At 56.1% G+C, this 20,204-nt stretch overlaps 5 protein-coding genes across 5 annotated transcripts; all 5 read right to left on the bottom strand.

The window, feature by feature from the left end:
- Positions 1-1,666: 1,666 nt before the first annotated feature.
- HBQ1 (hemoglobin subunit theta 1) lies at positions 1,667-2,461 on the bottom strand. The gene is made up of 3 exons (XM_028111585.1): positions 2,319-2,461; positions 1,973-2,177; positions 1,667-1,880 (listed from the first exon to the last, which is right to left on the bottom strand). The coding sequence occupies exons 1-3, from the start codon at positions 2,411-2,413 to the stop codon at positions 1,752-1,754; spliced, it is 429 nt and encodes a 142-aa protein (XP_027967386.1). The 5' UTR covers positions 2,414-2,461; the 3' UTR covers positions 1,667-1,751.
- A 2,221-nt stretch (positions 2,462-4,682) lies between these two features.
- On the bottom strand, positions 4,683-5,503 carry LOC114215539 (hemoglobin subunit alpha). The gene is made up of 3 exons (XM_028111584.2): positions 5,354-5,503; positions 5,041-5,245; positions 4,683-4,910 (listed from the first exon to the last, which is right to left on the bottom strand). The coding sequence occupies exons 1-3, from the start codon at positions 5,446-5,448 to the stop codon at positions 4,782-4,784; spliced, it is 429 nt and encodes a 142-aa protein (XP_027967385.1). The 5' UTR covers positions 5,449-5,503; the 3' UTR covers positions 4,683-4,781.
- A 3,247-nt stretch (positions 5,504-8,750) lies between these two features.
- LOC114215534 (hemoglobin subunit alpha-1) lies at positions 8,751-9,575 on the bottom strand. Its single transcript, XM_028111574.2, has 3 exons — positions 9,422-9,575; positions 9,109-9,313; positions 8,751-8,978 (listed from the first exon to the last, which is right to left on the bottom strand). Exons 1-3 carry the CDS (start codon positions 9,514-9,516, stop codon positions 8,850-8,852), a joined length of 429 nt encoding a protein of 142 aa, XP_027967375.1. The 5' UTR covers positions 9,517-9,575; the 3' UTR covers positions 8,751-8,849.
- A 1,611-nt stretch (positions 9,576-11,186) lies between these two features.
- HBM (hemoglobin subunit mu) lies at positions 11,187-11,984 on the bottom strand. Its single transcript, XM_028111573.2, has 3 exons — positions 11,859-11,984; positions 11,489-11,693; positions 11,187-11,380 (listed from the first exon to the last, which is right to left on the bottom strand). Exons 1-3 carry the CDS (start codon positions 11,948-11,950, stop codon positions 11,252-11,254), a joined length of 426 nt encoding a protein of 141 aa, XP_027967374.1. The 5' UTR covers positions 11,951-11,984; the 3' UTR covers positions 11,187-11,251.
- A 653-nt stretch (positions 11,985-12,637) lies between these two features.
- Positions 12,638-13,860, bottom strand: LOC114215535 (hemoglobin subunit zeta-like). Its single transcript, XM_028111575.1, has 3 exons — positions 13,703-13,860; positions 13,005-13,209; positions 12,638-12,864 (listed from the first exon to the last, which is right to left on the bottom strand). Exons 1-3 carry the CDS (start codon positions 13,795-13,797, stop codon positions 12,736-12,738), a joined length of 429 nt encoding a protein of 142 aa, XP_027967376.1. The 5' UTR covers positions 13,798-13,860; the 3' UTR covers positions 12,638-12,735.
- Positions 13,861-20,204: the final 6,344 nt, after the last annotated feature.

The raw sequence follows: 20,204 nt of genomic DNA, 5'->3' as shown, positions 1-20,204 counted from the left end.
TCCACCAGAAGTGTATTAGATCTTGCCTTTTTAATATTTTTTCATGCTAAGTGTCTTGTTAAAGAGCATTTTAACAAGCACGTCTTTGAGGACCATTGCAAAGGTCTCTTGGCCATCGGTACACTGTGAGTTGCCTATTCTTTGGCTTTTTTTTTTTAACAGATCTTTTTTTTTAAGATTTTATTTATTTATTTGAGAGAGAGAGAATGAGAGATAGCATGAGAGGGAAGAGGGTCAGAGGGAGAAGCAGACTCCCCGCTGAGCAGGGAGCCCGATGCGGGACTCGATCCCAGGACTCTGGGATCGTGACCTGAGCCGAAGGCAGTTGCTTAACCATCTGAACCACCCAGGCGCCCCAATTCTTTGGCTTATTTTTCTATTGGGTTGACTAGCTTAAAAAAAAAAAGCAGGGAAGGAAAAAGGATGTGGAGGTCTGTCTTGTATAAGAGAGATAACCCTTCGACTGCCATCTGTGGCAAATATTTTTCTCCAATTCCTCTTTTTTTTTAAAAAAAATTAATTTATTTGACAGAGAGATAGAAAGTGTAAGTAGGCAGAGAGGCAGGCAGAGGGAGAGGAAGAAGCAGGCTCCCCACGGAGCGGGGAGCCCGATTTGGAACTCGATCCCAGGACCCTGGGATCATGACCTGAGCCGAACGCAGCCACTTAACTGACTGAGCCACCCAGGCGCCCTCCAATTCCCCTTTTAACTGTGCTGCTTTTCATGGTTTGTTTCCTCCCCATACCGAGGTTTTTTTCCTCTCTATATAGTCCAATGTGTCCACTTTTTCCAGTGTCACTTTGAGGATACCATTTAGAAAAGCATGAAATGTTCCTGGAAGGACCTGAAAGGCTACGCATTAAATGTTAGCTTGTTGCATGTCTTCGTGGGATTGCTACTGCCCGTGTGTGTGTGTGTGTGTGTGTGTCACACGCATGCTCTTAATCTGATCCCCATATCCTCCCCATTTGTTCAGTTTCCCCATGTGTCAACTGGGAGCTGAAGAAATAATGGAATGTGCTGGACCCACTGGGATACAGAGGAAGGTGCAGTAAGTGGGGTATTTTCTGAAGTTTCTGCAATGACTGATTGATTCTGAGAGGAAAAATATAAAAACACGCTCTGACGTCTGTCTCCTTGGAAGTGTGGGATGCAGGCAGGGCTCCAGCCCGCCTCCCTGATGCACCTTGTCTGCTACACGGCTCCAACCCTCCAACCAGGTCCAGGGTCTGGCGGAGGGGCTTTCATACCCGGCCTCCAGGCCCCTCCCACCAGGGCCCCCCCCGAGGCCCCTCCCTCCAGGGCCTAGGTCTGCGCAGGTCCCGGGCCGCGCCGGCAGGGGGTGCCGCTCCCTCACTTTCGCCGAGGCTGGACCCTGCTCGCGGTTCTGGCCGGGTCCGGGGCCAGGCGGAGGGTCCCGACCCCGCGTGCCCGGATCTGGAAGAAGTACGGGGCTCGCCGGCCGGGGCACTACCAAGGGTCCCAAGCTCGCTTCAGGCGCCGGGGTTGGGGGCGACTTGATCCTCCCCTCGACCGCCCGGGGCTCCCAGAGGGCAGCCAGGGGAGCGCCCGGGTTTGACGACGGTGGGGTGCGACTCCGGCGTTTCTGAGACCCCCACCCCGCAGACCCGCGCGCGCCCCCAGAGAGAACACGCGCGCGCCGGCTGAGGCTTTCTTGCGGGGACTTTACTCGAACTCTGGAACTCGTGGGAGGGGCGGCTGGGGGGTCCTGCGACGACCCCCTCCGAGTCTAGCCATAGCTGGAGGCCAGCGCCGAGATCACGTGGCTCAGAAACTTGTCCAGCGAGGCGTGCATGGCGGGGCCGAAGTCTCCGGGGTAGTGCCGGGCGAGGGTCACCAGCAGGCAGTGGCCCAGGAACTGCGGGGAGACAGAGTGGTCCCGCCCGGAGCCACCTTTCTCCCACCCCCTTCCTCGGCGACAGCCGGTCCAGCGCCGGCCCGCGTGCTCACCTTGAAGTTGACGGGGTCCACACGCAGCTGGTGCGCGTGCAGGTCGCTCAGAGCCGACAGGGCGCCTGGCAGGTCATCCATGTGGGCCACAGCGGTGGTCAGCGCGTCGGCCACCTTCTTGCCGTGGGCCTTGACCTGGGCGGAGCCGGGGCTCAGGTCGAAGTGGGCGAAGTAGGTCTTGGTGGTGGGGAAGGCCGTGAAGGTCCTGCGGGCGGAAGGGCGAGTGAGGTGCTGTCCGGGGGAGGAAGCTTGGGGAGAAGGGGCACCCGGAGCGGCGGGGGGCGCTTCCTCGCGGCGGGCGCAAAGCCCGGGAGCCGGTGGGGCGCCGGGGCCTGTTGGCCCGCACCTCTCCAGGGCCTCGGTCGCGTAGATCCCAACATTATTCCCCAGCTTCCTCCACAGTGCGCGCACTGCCGCCCGGTCCGCGGCCGACAGCACCATCGCGGAGCCTGCGTCCAGCCGCGCGCGTCCCGCGCCCGGTCACTGCGCCTGCGCGACCGGTGGGTTCTCTGCCCTCCCCCCCCACGCCCGCGGCCTCCAGGGGGCGCCGCGGCGCGTCCGCGCCGCACCTCTGCTGGTAGAGTCGGGTTCTGAGGGGTCCCGGAGCCTGGGACCTTCCCCATGGCCATGCACCGCGCGGCCCCACTTTTGTAGTGTTTACTATATGGAAAGTAATAATTTATTATTATTATCGTTCGTATTAGGGGACACTGAATTTTAGAGTGGATTTTGACATTGATCGTCAGCTTATTCTCCCTCCCTTCCTCCAGAGTCTATTATGGCACTCTCGGAGTCTATTTTCACATTTATTGTGTAAAAGGAACATAAAAATGTCCTCTTCCCAAAACTGTTGTGAGAATTAAGTGGGTAACAAATGTCAAGCGCCTGGCTCGTAGCAGATGTTCCTTTCAGGACAGTAAACATTTATTAAATGCCTTGGATGTATGTCAAAAGTAATACCTGATATCTATATGGGGCACTCACGCTGTGCCAGGCACGACTCTACGCATTAATAAAATGGGGGGTGGGTGGCTCGGTTGGTTACTCCACCGACTCAATCTCAGCTCAAGTCTTGATCTCAGGGTCCTGAGGTCAAGCCCTGTGTTGGGCTCCATGCTGGCTGTGGAGCCTACTTAAAAAAAATTTTTTTTGGTAAAATTAATATAACATAAAGTTACCATGTTAGCCATTTTATTTTATTTTATTTTATTTTTGAGAGGGAGAGAGAGAGCGTGGAGGGGCAGAGAAGAGAGAGAGAATCTTAGGCTAGGTGTAGAGCCAGCCCAATGCCAGGCTCCATTTCACAAACTTGAGATCATGACCTGAGCTGAAATCAAGAGTCCGATAACTGGCCTGAGCCACGGCAGGCGCCCCGCCCATATAAGCCATTTTGAAGTGTACAATTCAGTGTCTTTAACCACCTTCACAATGCTGGGCGACTACCACTATCATCATCCCAAATGGAAACTTTGTCCCCATTAGCAGTCACTCCATAACCCTTCTCCTCCAGTCCCACCAGTTGGCTTAGCTGTCTCTGTGGATTCGCTTATTCCGGATATTTCACGTGAATGGAATCACACACTTCTCTGTCTGGCTTCTTTCATTTAGCACTGTTCCCGGGTTCCTTCACGCTGTGGGCTGTGTCAGCGAGCAGTTCATAGCTCTTAATGGCTAAATAATATTCCACTGTATGGACAGACTGTGTTTTGTTTATCCATGCATCCCCTGATGGACATTTGGGTTGTTTCCACCTTTAGCCCAGGCCCTCATTTTTCCTAATAATAAAAGAAGGAAGACTGCCTCTTACTGAGAGCTCATACTGCGCCCCCAGCTGTGCTAAAACTGAGGCAGAGACCTGCCATCTCGTTTTCCAAGGATGACTCTTGGACCCCGAGAAGAAAAGACATTGCTGTTAGTTGAGGGCTCGGGGGCCTGGATGGCTGCCAGGACCAGATGCCTAAGGCGCTAGGGGCTTGCTCTGAGGGGAGGAAGCACGTGGGAGTGCTGACTCCCAGGACCTGGCTCTTCTCCGTTGCAGTGTGTGTGTGTGGGAGGGAGTTGGTGGGCCTCTGGGCTATGCAGTAAATGCTGAACTGGCCCCCAAAACCAGGCCTCCAGATCCACAATGCCCCAGGACGTCAGTATCTTCAGAGTGAGTGTCCTGGAAGTGACACCAGGAGAAAGAGGCGCCACCAGGAAATTGCCTGGCTTCTGCAATTGCACTGCTCACACCTATTCCGTCTAGACTGTGTGTGTACTTGGGAAGCACCTGATGGGTAGGGGGCATTTGGTGAGACTGGAGGAGCCTGACCTCCGGTCTTCCCCAAGGCCCAACTTCGGGGAGAACTGTGGGAGAGCTCAGAAAAGTCCAGGCTGGAGACCCATCAACTCTCAGACCAAGTGTGTGTCATAAAATGTAAAGATGGAATCCCGGTTCATCATTTCAGCAAGTGGGAGCGGAATCTGCAAAGTTCTGAAATGAAACGCGGGACATGGAATGCACGCAAAGGGAGCACTCCAGGTGCGGATGCGGAATCCCGGGCAGTGGCAGCAGAACCCGCCCCACTCCCCTCCTCTGCCCTTTTCTTGCCTTCCCTCCCCTGGCCGCTGCGGACAGGTCCCTGGGGCCAAGCGAGGAGACCCCCGCCCCCTCGTTCGGGGAGGGGCCGCGGCACGTTCGCAGACAAAGAGAACGGAGGCGTACAGAGGCTGCAGCCCACTCAGACTTTATTCAAAGATCGGGAAGTTGAGGTGCACCGAGCGCAGGAGAGCCCCGGGCCGGGGACAGGGGGACCGCCGCGGCTTCAGCTTAACGGTATTTGGAGGTCAGCACGGTGCTCACGGCGCTGAAGAACTTGTCCAGGGAGGCGTGGACCGCAGGGGTGAATTCCGCGGGGTGGTGGCAGGCCAGGGTCACCAGCAGGCAGTGGCTCAGGAGCTGCGGAGAGAGGGGACGTCAGCGGCCACCCGCGCTCCACCTGCCGGAACCCGGGGGCCGTCCGCCCTGCTTAGCAGGCCCCGCTGCACCCTCCTGCCCCAGATCTCTCCGGGCCGGCCCGCGTGCTCACCTTGAAGTTGACAGGGTCCACACGCAGCTTGTACGCGTGCAGGTCGCTCAGAGCCGACAGGGCGCCTGGCAGGTCATCTATGTGGGCCACAGCGGTGGTCAGCGCGTCGGCCACCTTCTTGCCGTGAGCCTTGACCTGGGCGGAGCCGGGGCTCAGGTCGAAGTGGGGGAAGTAGGTCTTGGTGGTGGGGAAGGACGTGAAGGTCCTGCGGGAGGAAGGGGTGGGCGAGCCGGGGTTAGGTGGGGCGGTGGACGACAAGGGCCGCGAGGGGTCCCCGAGCCCTGATCCCAACCGGGGAAGGTTGGGTCCTCACCTCTCCAGAGCCTCTCCGCCATACTCGCCAGCGTGGCCACCAAGCTTATCCCAGGTGGTCTTGACGTTGGTCTTGTCGGCGGGAGACAGCACCATGGTGGGTTCTTTCTGAGTCTATGTGAGGACCAGAAATGCGCCGGGCGGGGAATGTGCGGAGCATTTATGCCTGGGGTGCGGGGGGGCACGCCCGCCAGGGCCGCGCTCATTGGCTGGCGAGGGGCCCGGCTGCGCGGCGGGGTTGACCGGCAGGGGGTGCCCGCGAGCTGCCAGAGCCTGCCTGGCTCGGTGGGGGCTTTGCTGCAGGCTTGGGGAGGGTCTGAGTGTCAGCCTCCCACCCGCTTCTTCACGCCCCTGCCTCCACCGCCCCTGGAAGTGATATCCCAGCGCCCCAGCTGTTGGGGGTCGGTTGAGGTGGGTCGATGCCCGCTCTTCCAACACTTGAGCTCAGTGACACCCTTCAGGGTCCCTGAGCGCCCCTAGCCCCGGACTGCGCTCTCCTGAGGATCGGAAGGGAGTAGTCAGTTTGTGCCACCTACCCTGATCTAGGCTTGGCACTCACGCCGCGTGTATTAATTTGAGCGGAGTCAGTGAAGGAACGTGCGGTTGGTCGTGGAAAGAAAGGCCTCGCCTAGTCCAGGGTGGAGAGAGATGTGCACCCAACGGGGTCCTCCCTCGCATGTAGCCAAGAATTCTCGCGGGGAATCCCTCCTGCTCTCCTCAGACTTGGTTCTTCTAACCCCCTTTCTTTACACAAATAATCACTGAGTGCAGTCACAGTCAGAACTGAGAAGGAACAAATACCAAGGGGCAGAATTGCAGGGCTGGGGTGGGGGGGTTCCAGGCTCAAGATCCTTCTTCCAGGGTGGTGGTCGCTGCAGCCCCAGATCTGGGACTCACAGAGGCGGCCCTCTCCTATTTTGGACCTTGTTTGAGCGACTGTCCCTCCACCCCCCCATCCTCCCATCCACCCCCCTTCCTGAGTCACAATGACACACTCAGTGCTGCAAATTGTTCCTGAGGAGACTCACTAGGCAAATAATGGCTAAGTGGATGCACAAGGCCTGAGCTTTCAACCTGGTCGGGGACCGTCACCAAATCATCACACAAGCACACATAGAGTGGAAGAGCTTGTTAAAAGACCCAGGGAAGCCTGGAGAGAGTGGATGAGGCATTCACGGAGAATCAGGGTTAGTCTGAGGATCACAGTGGGCACCACCCTCTGTCCCCATTCCTCTCCGAGGACCCTCCCTCAAGACCTGCCCTGTGTGTCCAGGAGGAAGTAATGGTCAGACTGACTGGGACAGAGGAGAAAGAGGCTCCAGACAAGCCTCAGCACTTCTCCCTTCTGCACTGCCTCCTTGTGTCTGTTCTTCTCATTTTGTTCACACGGGACCCTGCTCCCAGCTCATTCCACTTTCCCTTCCTACCCTCTACCCTTTTCCTGATTCTGTCACAGCCAAAGGCCCAATCCTGGCCTCCTAAAAAGGATAAGACACAGGGGGGACAATCCCCCTTCTGCATCTTGTTCTAATCCTCCTGACACTGAGTCCTTTTGAGGCAAGCCTTGGGGAACATATCTCAGCCAATGGCTTATGTTCCTAATATGGGAAGAGCTCCTATACATATATATACACACACACACATATATGAAAAAACAAATGACTTACAGGAACAATTGACAAAGGTTATTAACAGGAAATTAACAGAAATATAGAAATGACGAATAACGAATGGGGGCCTGGGTGGTGCAGTCGGTTAGGCATCTGACTCTTGCTTTAGGCTCAGGTGATGATCTCAGGGTTGTGAGATCGAGCCCCGTGTTGGGCTCCGTGCTGAGTGTGGAGTCTGCTTGAAGTTCTCTCTCCTTCTCCCTCTACCCCTCCCTCTGCTCGCACACACACCCTCTCTCTAAAATAAATAAATAAATTGTGTGTGTGTGTGTGTGTGTGTGTGTGTGTGTGTTTTAATGACCAATAAATCTGTGAAATGAGAAAGAGCTGAATAAACTGCTGGAAGAGATGTAGTGGAGACAGCTCATTGAGAAGAGCAGGTTGCAGAAAAATACCTAGGGTGTGATGATATTTTTGACCAAAAAAAAAAAAAAAAGAGTGTAATTGTAGCAGTGTCCCCTCAGCACAGGATAGAAGCCAGGAAGCTCAGCTCCAAACTGTTCACTTGCCCTATTGCTGCAGGGGTTGGGGGCGGGGCAGAGGGGCTCTCTTTCCCTACTTTGAATAACACGAAGTGTGGGGCGGGCGGAGAGAAAGCATGGGCATATTTTAGTTTATTTCTTGAGTGTTTTCTACATTTAAATAAAAATGAATTGGGCTCGAGGGCAGAGGACGGGTGCATGGTGGAGACGAGGAAGCAAATTCTCAGCTGTTCAGAAAGGTCCATGTCCAAAAGAAAGTGGGGAGCAGGTGGTCTGCCACCGGCGGCCGGCCGGCCGCAAGCTTGCCCAGGGCTGCATGTTGCCCTGGAGACAAGCGCGGACCTAATTAGGGTGGTTGCAGAGCCGGGTGGGGTGTGTGAAGTGGAGTAGAGGGCTTCAGCACTTTGCCAGGGGTAAAGGCAGAACTTCTGGGAGACCCCAGGAGCCTCGGGCTATTGAGTAGGGGGAGCAGTGAGCTGGGGGACACAGGGCTGCACACACAGTGAGCTGTTGATGTGCCTCGCAGGAACAAGGGAGCAACATACTCTGCTAAAGCGCTTCCCCAAGTGCACCCTGACTGCTTCACCCAGCTCATGCCCCACTCCTCTTCCCTGACTCTATCCCCACCTCCAACCTCAGAGTGTTCCTGTGACCCAGGAAGGGTGCAGGGAGCTGTGACCCCCTTTCCAACCCACCTTCCCTTGGATAGGAAGGAGGTGGGAATCTCATACAAATTGTCCAGCACCCACAGTTGCAGAGGAATGGTGTATTTTTGTGGTTTGTTTTCCTCTGTGTTGTTTTAATCTAGATTGTTTAACCCACATCAGCCAGAGAGACTTCAAAAGAGGGTGTGGGGGGGCCCTGGGGGACTCAGTCCCTTGGCCGTCGGACTCTTGGTTGTCGCTCAGGTCCTGGTCTCAGGGTCAATAGATCGAGCCCCGTGAGGGCTCAGACCTCAGCGCACAGTCTGCTTGTCTCTCTCCCTCTTCCTCCCCCCCCAATTAATTAATTAATTAAAGCTTAAAACTAAAAGAGGGTGGCAAATTTGGGACTCCCGTATCTCTCACCCCAGAGAGGAACCCTTGGAATTCTGGCACCACCTGGTCCTGAAGCATGAGCTTCAGCCTTAGTTCTGCGGTCCTCCTGGCCGCTGCGGACAGGTCCCTGGTGCCAAGCGAGGAGACCCCCGCCCCCTCCCAGCGCCGCGGCATGTTCGCAGACAAAGAGAACGGAGGCGTACAGAGGCTGCAGCCCACTCAGACTTTATTCAAAGATCGGGAAGTTGAGGTGCACCGAGCACAGGAGAGCCCCGGGCCGGGGACAGGGGGACCGCCGCGGCTTCAGCTTAACGGTATTTGGAGGTCAGCACGGTGCTCACGGTGCTGAAGAACTTGTCCAGGGAGGCGTGGACCGCAGGGGTGAATTCCGCGGGGTGGTGGCAGGCCAGGGTCACCAGCAGGCAGTGGCTCAGGAGCTGCGGAGAGAGGGGACGTCAGCGGCCACCCGCGCTCCACCTGCCGGAACCCCGGGGGCCGTCCGCCCTGCTAGCAGGCCCCGCTGCGCCCTCCTGCCCCAGATCTCTCCAGGCCGGCCTGCGTGCTCACCTTGAAGTTGACGGGGTCCACACGCAGCTTGTACGCGTGCAGGTCGCTCAGAGCCGACAGAGCCTTAGGTAGGTCATCCATGTGGGCCACAGCGGTGGTCAGCGCATCGGCCACCTTCTTGCCGTGAGCCTTGACCTGGGCGGAGCCGGGGCTCAGGTCGAAGTGAGGGAAGTAGGTCTTGGTGGTGGGGAAGGACGTGAAGGTCCTGCGGGAGGAAGGGGTGGGCGAGCCGGGGTTAGGTGGGGCGGTGGACGACAAGGGCCGCGAGGGGTCCCCGAGCCCTGATCCCAACCGGGGAAGGTTGGGTCCTCACCTCTCCAGAGCCTCTCCGCCATACTCGCCAGCGTGGCCACCAAGCTTATCCCAGGTGGTCTTGATGTTGGTCTTGTCGGCGGGAGACAGCACCATGGTGGGTTCTTTCTGAGTCTATGTGAGGACCAGAAATGCGCCGGGCGGGGGAATGTGCGGAGCATTTATGCCTGGGGTGTGGGGGGGCACGCCCGCCTGGGCCATGCTCATTGGCTGGCCCAGTGCCAGGAGGTGTCCCCAGTGAGTGCTGGTGGGGGTCCCAAGGCCGCCCTCTCCCCTGTCCAGTGCAGACCGAGACCCAGTTCTCTATGGTACCCTCCATTTCCACTCCTGTGGTTCCAGGGAGCCCACACAGGTTCCCGACCCACCCTCTGCACACCTGCTTTTGGCTCCGAACCTGGGGTATTTGCTGGTTGGGAAGGAGAGCACAATATTTTCCGAAGTGAAATAAGCTGTTTTCGCACCAAACTATCCCCAGGACCAAGAGCTGTAGATTGTCCATGTAAACAATGAGGGTGAAGTAGATAATGTGGGATCAGGTTTCCAAGCCCTCCTTCCCCTAATGGTGGACAGGCGCTCCCCACCACTGCAGGGTAACAGGTGCAGGCACCAACTGCGGAGTGGGGTGGGTAGTTGGGCGGAGGCACCGTCAGGGCTTACCCTCTGGCTCCTTCGGACTTGGGTGCGTCCGGTCAGGTCGGGCTCAGTGCTCCCTGCACCCACCCGAGATTGTCAGCTGGGAACCTTCCTCATTCAGAGTCTGGCGGGCTCCCGGAGTCCCGCTCCCTGGCCTCGTTCCTTTGTTGGAGAAGGTTCTCAGTACAGCGCTAAGATTCCTGCCCCGATGTCACGGAGGGGGGAGAGATTGATCCTGGGGACTGGGTCTGGGGGTGAAGGAGAGGAACGCCTTGGTTAGGGGACCCACAGACACTGAAAGGTTTGGCTGGGGCTGGAGTGGAGGTTGGGTGGCCCTGGGTCTGCCAGGTACTGACCCTGCTTTATGATCTTATAAATTATTTCAAAGACCCAGCGAGGGGTCAGCTTTTTGTTTGTTTGTGTTTATATCGGATGCATTAGGGTCAGATTTCTCCTGGACATGTCCAGTATCACAGAGCTGTTGTGTGAACGGGGTTAGAAACCTGCTCTGTCTGCCTGATCGTGGCCATCAGGAATTCCTACCCCAGTCCCCCCAGGAGACTCAAGAGGAAGGGGCTAATTTGGCTAGGGCAAAGTTCACTGCCGACTGAGCGCCACGGGGAGGGGAGGAAGCGAAGAAGGTCAGAGGGGTCCTGGCCCCTAACTCTGACCTCTGGCCAGGAACTTGACCCTTGGGCCTAGGTTCCTGCATTTGTCTGCCAAAGAGGTGAGGATTCCAGCTGGTAGCCCCCAGCGGAAGGGATGGAGGGAGAATGAATGAATGATTGAATGAATGCGAACGTACTTTGTGAACGGTGTGTCACCGTGGGTGTGTTGGAAATGAACTGCACCCTGAGAACCTTCCTCATCTTAGCACCCACTTGCCCCCCCCATTTCCCCATCACAGGAGGGCAATTGTTCTGTTCAAGGCTTTGGGGATCCACACCCTGCCCAGACCCGGGAATGTCAACCCAGGAACTGTCCCCATTTGAGAGTCCTGGGCCCCTGTTCCTTTGTGCGCAGAGGTCTGGGATCGCGCCCTAAGATTCCGGGAGGCTCCACATAGGACCCGGAGGTTCTCTGCCCAGGCGCAAGAACCTCAGCCCACCCGCTCCCCAAAGACCACACACGTGCAGGGTCCGGCCCTTTGAGGCCTGTTTATTGACATGCAGAGATCGAAGCCGGCGGGGCAGGGGACTCAGCGGTACTTCTCAGTCAGCACCACCGCCACGCCCGTCAAGAACTTATCCCATGCCGCCTGCATCTCTACGGTGAACTCGCCCTGCAGGTGGGAGGCCAGCACCACCTGGAAACACTGGATCAGCAGCTGCGGGAGAAGGGGTGGATGAAAGGGGGACTGCCTCTGCCAATTCCCTGTCCAGCCCCAACCCCGGCTGTGCGCGCGCGAACCCTACGGAGGCCCCGGCGAGCTCACAGGGAAGTTGGAGGGGTCCACGCGTAGCACTTGCGCGTGCAGGTCGGCGAGCGGGCTCAGCGCCGCGCGCAGGTTGTCCATGTGCTGCACGGCCACGCCCACTGCCTCGAGCATGCGTTGTCCGTGCGTCAGCAGCTGAGTCTCGTCAGGGCAGAAGCCCAGGTGCTTGAAGTAGCTCTTGGTGCTGGGGTAGACCGTGAAGAGCCTGACGGAGCAGGTCGGTGAGTGGGGAGGGCGGCCGCCTGGGGTCCTCCCAGCGCCTGCACTGCCCAGACACCCGGGAATCTCCCGCCTCGGCCGCTCCTCGGACTCCCGCCCCAACCCCCGGTGACCGCCTCCCTGCGAGACTGGAAACCCCGCCTCAACCCACCTGAGCAGCAGCTCCGCCCCAAAGGACGCCTCGTGGCCGGCGATCAGGTCCCAGACCTGCGCCACCTGGGCGCGCTCTTGGGCGCTGAGCATGGCGCTGGCGGGGCGTGCTCTGGGGGCCCCTCCCGCCGCGCCGGCCTCCTTATAGCCTTCCCACACCCCAGGCGCCCCGCCTGCCCTTATCAGCAGGACGGCGGCGGGAACGCGGGGACCCTCGGCCAGCACCGGGAAGTGTCTCCAGCCCAGGTCCCGATCGCCGCGGAGGCTACCGCCTGGCGGGGCCCCAGCTTGGCCGCACTGACTCACCCGGCTGTGCGTGCGTGTTTTACTGCAGACTTTAGCTGGATCTGGAATTACTCCCGCGCGGGCAAAGTTAGAACCTCTCCAGGAGGGAGCCGGTGGAGGGATTGGGAGAAAGAGAGCTGGGCAGGGAACCCGTTTTCCCCGCCGGTCGGGGGATCGTATTATCATGGGTCCCCGCAGCGCGGGAGCTATGACAGCAGGCTTTGAGGAAAAGCCTCCCGAGCGCGCCGACGCGCACCCAACACGCTGAGTAAAGCACCAATCTTTGGGCGATTTGGGAAGCAGGAGAGGAGCAAACGCCTCTCTGACCTGCTCTGCCCCTTCCCGACTCTGGGGTCCGCAGGCGCACGGATCGCCCCAGAGCACCCTTGGGGTGGCCTTCAAGCCGCTGGTGACACGGGGGTCGGCCGCATTCCTGCGGCCCTCGCTTTCTTTCACTCCCCCCTTTCCCGCCAATACTGAGAACGCAGGCGCCACTCCGTCCTCATCCATTTATTGGAGAATCCGGGGAGGAATTATGGAAGGTTCAGGGGCAGAGAAGGGGCCGCCGTCCGCCCTCCGTACGGCGGCCGCGCTCAGCGGTACTTCTCGGTCAGGACGCAGGACACGATGGACAGGAACTTGTCCCAGGCGGTGTGGGCGTCGGCCGTGAAGTCGGCGGGGAAGTGCGAGGCCACGGTGACCAGCAGACAGTGGGACAGGAGCTGAGGGGCGGGAGGGCGGCTCGGTGAGCGGCGCGGGTGCGGGAGCGCGCGCTCCGGGGGTGCGGCGGGGCACCTTCGGCCGAGAGCCGGCCGCTCGCCGCGCTCCTCGGCCCCGCCAGGACCCCAGCCCCCGCGCCCACCTTGAAGTTGACGGGGTCCACGCGCAGAATGTAGGCGTGAAGCTCGCTCAGCTTGGCCAGGGCGCCCGCGATGTTGTCGATGCTCTTGACCGCATCGCCCAGGGCGGCCACCACCTTGGCACCGTGCACGCGCAGGTGCGCGGAGCCCGGGCGCAGGTCCAAGTGCGGGAAGTAGGTCTTGGTCTGAGGGTAGCTGGCGAAGAGCCTGTGAGCGGGCGACAGCCACGCCTGGTGAGGCCGGTGCGGCGCTCCTTGGGCGCAAAACTTACCCGGCGTTGAAAAGCCCCGCAGTTGAAATACGATCAATCATACTTTAACGCAATATTTTAAAGCATAAAAAGGAATGCAAACAATTCACGTTGAACAAAATGTTGTAATTTTACACAAGGACGGGATCCGTATTGCTGATTTTCCCTATTACCCCACGCTCCGCTACGGCACAGCCGAATCCCACCCCTCACTGTCCCATCATTCAGCGATTGGTTAATTCATTCATTTACTCATTCCACAGGGGTCTGTGGACACCTGGGGGCCGGGCCCCGTGGAAAAGACAGTCATGTACCCTCCCCACCTGTACCCTCCTCTCCCTGCTCACTGCCTATCATCCACCCCTCCTCACCGGTCCCCCCTCGCTGGCCCCTGTCCTCCCTGGCCCCACACTGTCACCCGGCTCCATCCCCAGCCCACCTGGCACTCACCTCTCCAGGGCCTCAGTGCCAATGGCATCCGCCTGAGCGGAGATCTTGTCCCACATGGACAGGATGACGGTCCTCTCTGCCTTGGTCAGAGACATGGTGGTAGCTGAGCTGGGCGTGCTTAGGACAGGCCTCTGTGGTGCTCGACCCCCAGGATCCCTTTATATACACGGAGCCAGGGTGGGGGCCGGGCTGTGGCCATTGGTCTGGAGAGGGGAGAGGGCTGTGGGGGTGGGGTCTCTTATCAGACCCAGTGAGGGTGGGTGGTCAGGGGCTGGTGGCACTGGTGGGGTGAGGGGCTCTCACTCCGGCCTCCCCCTGCTGGACCACAGCTAGAGTCCAAGTTGCAGGGAGATAGGGGCCCAGGCCTGGGTGGAGAGTCCATGTGTCAGCCCAGCCGCATGACTGGCCTCCACAGTCATTGTCCCTGACCTCCCTGTCCTTGCGCTGGAAAGGTGACCTAGAACGTGTCAGGTTCTCATAGAAGCACTCCCCCTCCTTCCTGTATTTACGCTTCTGCTGTGCCACCTCATGGACCACCTTACAGATGAGTGAACTGAGGTCCACAGAGGGACACTGAGGCCAGCTGTCACAGGGTGCAAGTGACAGTCTTGGCTTCAGACACTCTCTGCCTCTGCTATGTAGCCCCTTTCCCACCTGGATGAGGTTCTTCTCCCCCAGCAGCTGGACTGGGGACAATGTCCAAGCTGGGCACCCAGGCTGGGAGGAGGCTCGACTCTTGACTCGGAGCCTGGGATTACATGAGCCTCCGCCTGCCGCCTTCCCAGCACAGCCTATATGGTTTATTTCTATCTCTTTACCCTCCTAGCTCATTCTCTTTCCCTTCTCCCCCATAAGGCAACCCTTCTAATGTGCTTAACATGTTCCTTTAGTTAGTATGTGTTCTTGCAAAGGGTACATTTTTAGGCATGTATTTTGAGTTAAATTATAGCTTGATTTTTAAAAATTTAACATAATCATTTCCTCACAAGCACACCTTTTTTGAAATACAAGAATTTTTTTTTAGGGGCGCCTGGGTGGCTCAGTCGGTTAAGTGTCTGCCTTCGACTCGGGTCATGATCCTGGGGTCCTGGGATGGAGGTCTGCTCAGTGGGGAGCCTGTTTCTCCCTCTCCCTCTGCAGCTCCCCCTGCTTGTGCTCTTTTTCTGTGAAAGAAAGAAAGAAAGAAAGAAAGAAAGAAAGAAAGAAAGAAAGAAAGAAAGAAAGAAAGAAAGGAGGAAAGAAAGAAAGAAAGAAAGAAATCTTTTTTAAAAAGAAGAAATATAGGAATTAAGACAAGATTTATTGATTTATTATTTGAGACAGAGATTGAGAGAGGGAGTCGGGGGAGAGACGGAGGGAGAGGGAGAGAGAATCTGAAGCAGACTCCACACTGAGTGTGGAGCCCGACACGGGGCTCCATCTCACGACCCTGAGACCACGACCTGAGCAGAAACCAAGAGTCTGATGCTTAACTGACTGAGCTACCCAGGTGCCCTGAGCATGGAACTCTTGATCTTGGGGTCGTGAATTGAGGCCCCACATTGGGCATAGAGATTAATAAAAAATGTGTGTGTGTGTGTGTGTGTGTGTGTGTGTAATCACTGAAACTATGCCCGAGAGAGCTCACATGGGGTGAGTTATTCTCCCCATTCCAAAGTCTGGGGCTGCCAGGGTCCTCACCCCCAGCTCTAGAGGGGGCCAGTTAACACTGTGTCCTTAAAGTCTTCCTAAAAGCCACCCTTTCTGTTCATAAAAACAATGCATGGTTCTTTAGACCTCTTGAGGGAGTCTACAGACTATGGAGGTGTATAGAAATCACTTATATCTCACCAGTCGTACTAACGTTTTAGTGTTGTTTTCTTCCTTCAGCTGCATTACCTTGAAAGTGCGTCTTCATGTACTGTGGTCCAGCACGTGGGTACCCATCACACCTGGCCCTGTGGGTCAACTTGAACCAGCCATCTGGGAAGCTAAGTCTGAAACCAAAAGTAGCCATTTGAGGCTCACTGTGGGTGCCCTTGCTGGCTGGGTGCCATCACCATCACTTGAGCAAGTCTGAAGTTTAGCAGAAATTACTTCCATGTCCATGCCCATCTTCACAGAAGATGAAGACCATATTCAGGCCCCAAGCTAGGGATAGGACCCAGAGGAGACTGCCAACCCCTTACCTTGGAAATTCCTCCCAGGAGGGGGTCTCCAGCCAAAATGGAGGGTGGGGAGAGGATTGGAGGGACTCCCAGTGTGCCAGGCCTGCGGAGGGGTGGTGGGGGGAGGAGCATGTAGAGATTGAAGCAGCAGTTAATCACTCGGGAGTAGAAATTGCTCTCAGGGTGCCAGCCTGAGACCTTGAATCCCTCCTTCCAACCTTGGATCCCCAGAGGTTAGGCAGAGGCAGGGGCTGCAGATGAGACCAAACTTTGGCCTAAGGGTGCCTTGGTGAGAGGGACGGGGGAGAAGCCAGGGAGAGCCTGGCAGAAGACGGGGACTCTTTCCCCCAGTCCCTAGGGCAGTCCACAGTATCCATTCCTCCTGCAGGCTGGGGCCTTGGTCTGTACCTCAAGCCCGTCCCAGGCATACCTCCCAGACTTTGCCCCGTTGGGTAGCGTAGCTAAGAGTACCCTTTGCCCCCCAAATTTTCCACCCTCCCTTTCTTCTCCTGGGTAGGCTTGTGTCCTGACCCCCCAAACTTGTGCTGAGGTAGTTTCTCAGTCTCCATCCTATCCCTGTCTCTGTCTGCCCTTCATCCACCTCATGACCTTAACCTCCATCTGTGACCTGGGACTCCTGGTGACATCCATGTAGACGCCCTTCCTGAGCTCAGACTCTATCCAGGGAGCAATTCATCACCTTGCCTGTGCATCGCCAATGAAGCCCTGATCTTCCCCCTCAAAGCCTGTTCTTCCCTGCTCGCCTTTCCCCTGGTCCTGGTGGTTCAGGCCAGAGACCACAGGCCTCCTGGACCTTCCTCTCTCATCCCTGAAAACAGCTGTGGTTTCTGATCCTCAGTGAGGGAGAGCCTCCCCCCGCTCCTGCTGCCTGCCCTCTGTCCTCCTCAGCCCCCTGGATGACTCTTCCCCAATATTTTCACTCACTGAAGTGTCACCGTGTTTACAGGCCCACAGTGATCATCCCATTTAAAATTGCAACTCCCTACCCCTGTCTGTGCAGTCTCCCACCTGCTCTACTTTCCCCCCCCCGTCAGAAAATAACTGTTTTTGTTTATTTTCCAGTAGAATGTGAGCTCAGAAAAGCAGAGAATTTTTGTTTTAGTTTTGTTTCCTGTTCTATTCCAAGAATCCCAGACAGGACTTCCTGGAGCAAGCTCCCCCAAAAGTACTTGAGTGAGTTAGGGGTCCTCAACCCCGTGGTTGTCGGCTCTCTGAGCCGGTGGTCCTGCCTGCTCTGCCGTCCGGACAGAGCCCAGGGCTGGGAGCACCACGAACGCTTGGTCACTACCTGCCTGATGGTGGACAAGGAGGCTGGTTCCTCCCTTCATGGGGCTGACCACACACAAGCCTTCAGATCCACCAGAACAAACAGGCACTGGTTTTTTGGAATGGGAAGGATCCCTGGGGTCATCTGGGGCCTGGGGGAAACTGAGGCCCAGAGTGGAGGAGAGGTTGGGCACAGTCATAAAGCCCATTGGAAGCAGGGCCAGGGCCTCAGGAGACTCAGACTCGGGCCTCTGCCTGGGCCTCTCCTATGCTGATGCCAAAGGTCCCACTCCTGGCAGGCAGCTTCCCGTCAACCAGGCACATGGGACCACACCTCAAACCCCACACCCATGCTCCTGGGCAGGAGTCCTTCTGGATCAGAGTCCTCCCGGGAGAAGGGGGTCCCACCTTGGGCACCGCCCCTCAGGACAGAGTCTCTCTGCGGCACTGAGAAACCCCAGGCCATGAACGTCAGGCAAATAGCAAGCATAACCTCTGGCAGGCCCCTGAAAACCCCCAGAAGCCCCATGCGCTCTTCCTGGATTACATTTGGCCACCTGTCCTGAGCCAGGCCCGCTCTAACAGCTGTGGGCACAGCAGGGGACACACAGAAACACCTGCTCAACGGAGCTGATGCTCTGGGGAGGAAGCTGTACAATACGGTGAGTACAGTAGGTAGGCCCACCAGTGAGGAGGAGTTAAAGCCCCTGACACCTGGGCTGTTGCCACAAAGCCCCGTGTTCTCCCGTGCCTGTGATGCTCCAGGCAAAAGCCCCATGTGAACACAGAGAAACCACAGGCATGCCCAGCGTCCCCATCCTGGCTAGAAGGGGGACTGCTGCTTGGCCAACGGCAGCTCCAGCCTCCCTGTGCCCTTCCCACCCTTCTAGACAGGAAGTATTAAGATAGGAGAGCATAGGGCTACTCCCACTTCTTGGCAGCATCCAATCCAGGCCAAAGCCCTGCTTCCTCCAGCCCAAATCACTAAACACCAGGCCCAACCCTCTAGCTCAGAGGCCCACCATTTCCCGCGGTGGGTGGTCTCCTCCATGGCAATGAGTTGATGAAACCAACTTTGATGACAGGAGTGTTCCCGGGGGGATCTCTGGCTGGATGGCAGTGACATTGGAAAGAAAGAGACAGGGGAACATGGTAGGCAGTGTTGAGAGGGGTTGCAGTATTAGACGAGGCAGCCAGAGAAGATATCGCTGGGATGACAAATTTAAGCAAGTATTGAGTAGTTGGGAGAATAAACCATGAGATGCTCGGGGCAAGAATGTGTGTCGCAAGTAGCGGGAGTAGGCAAGTCCAAAGGCCCCCGGAAGGACTGTGCCTCCATCGTTCAAGAGAAGCAAGGTGGGGTGGGGGACAGTGAGGCTGGGCCAGAGTGAGGGTGACAGGAGTGGCACCCAGGTTGGTGTTAGGTTACAGTTAGAACAGTATATCCCTTTACAGCCCAGTGTATCCTAGTAAAGAACGATGGTCCTGTGTACTGCCACTCCAGGGTCCCACAGTTGTGAACATTTGCCATGTTTGCTTTGTCAGTATATATAGGCATATACCAGGGTGTGCTTTATTTTCCTCCTGAACAACATGGAAGTGTGTGGTGGGCATCCTGGAGCTCTGCCTCCATACACTTCAGCGTGCGTCTCCTAGAATAAGGAGATGTCCTGGCATAAATAACCACAAGTTTATTGCCGATCTAAGTGAACTAACATTCTTTTGCATCAAATTTCCTCACTCATCCCCCAAATTTGTTCAACCTGTTCAAATGGAGATCTGACCCAGGTTCACACATAACATTCAGTTGTCCCTTTGTTCTCTTATGCCAGAAGCTCTCCACCTCACATCCACCTTTTCTCTGTATCAGTGAATTTTTGAATAGTCCAGGCAAGGTGTCTTGTAGAACATTCTATATTTTGGATTGGTCTGTTGGTTTGCTTGAAGTTTTTTTTTTTTTTAGATGGTATTTTATCCATGTATTTTCTGTACGCTAGAAGTCAGATCTAAAGGCTTGAAGTAGGGTTAAAAATGATTGGCAATAAAAAGGCAACCCACAGAATGGGAGGAAATACTTGCAAACTATATATGTGATAAGGAACTTGTATCCAGAATATAGAAATAATGGTTACAACTCAACAGCAAAAACACAGCCCAATTCAAAAATGGACAAAGGACCTGAATAGACTTTTCTCTCAAAAAGATACACAAAAAGCACATGAGAAGATGCTCAATCTCATTACTCGTTAGAGAAATAAAAATCAAAACCACAGTTACGTACCACTTCACATCCAGGGTGACAGATTATATAAAAAAGCAAAATAACAAGGATTGGTGAGGCAGTGGAGAAACTGACCCTCACACCCTGGGAGTGTGAAGGGGCAGCCGCTGTGGAAATCAGCCTGGGGACTCCGCAACAAGTTAGATGGCGTTACCATAAGACCCAAGCTGAATGAGAACATATGTCCACACAAAACTTGTATGAGAACGTTCATCGTATCGCAGTTCACACAGCCAAACGGTGGAAACAACCTCAATGTCCGTCCACAGAGGAAGAGATAAACAAAATTGGTACACCCATACAATGGAGTATTATTCAGCCAGGAAAAGGAAGTTCTGATACCTGCAAAACGTAGATCAACTTAGGAAAGGTTATACGAAGTGAAGGAAGCCAGACATGAACGTCTGCATATTATAGGACTCCCTTTATATGCAATTTCAAGAATATAAAAATTCATAGAGACAGAAAGCAGAGTGGTCCCCGGGGCTGAGGGACACGGAGCTTCTGTTTGGGGTGATGAAAAGTTCTGAGATGGGTAGAAGTGATTGTTGTACAACGCTGTGAACAGACGAAACGCCACTGTGTTTCCCGCTTTAAAATAGTTAAAGTGGTAAATGTGTGTTTGTGTATTTTATCACAAGAAAACGAGAACTTATTGGCCAGCGTCACAGGCGATCCCGAGGACCTGCATGGTACCAGGAGGCATGTGATGTCAGATTGCCCGCTGTTGGTGACGCCAGGTGTGATTGCTTGGTTAAGGAGGGAACCATCAGATATCTCCATAGTA

The sequence above is a fragment of the Eumetopias jubatus genome, unplaced genomic scaffold (assembly GCF_037043125.1).
Source record: "Eumetopias jubatus isolate StellerSeaLion01/CBP00866 unplaced genomic scaffold, mEumJub1_p1.0 scaffold_12, whole genome shotgun sequence".
NCBI classification, from domain to species: domain Eukaryota; kingdom Metazoa; phylum Chordata; class Mammalia; order Carnivora; family Otariidae; genus Eumetopias; species Eumetopias jubatus.
This window is presented reverse-complemented; position numbering and strand designations above follow the sequence as displayed.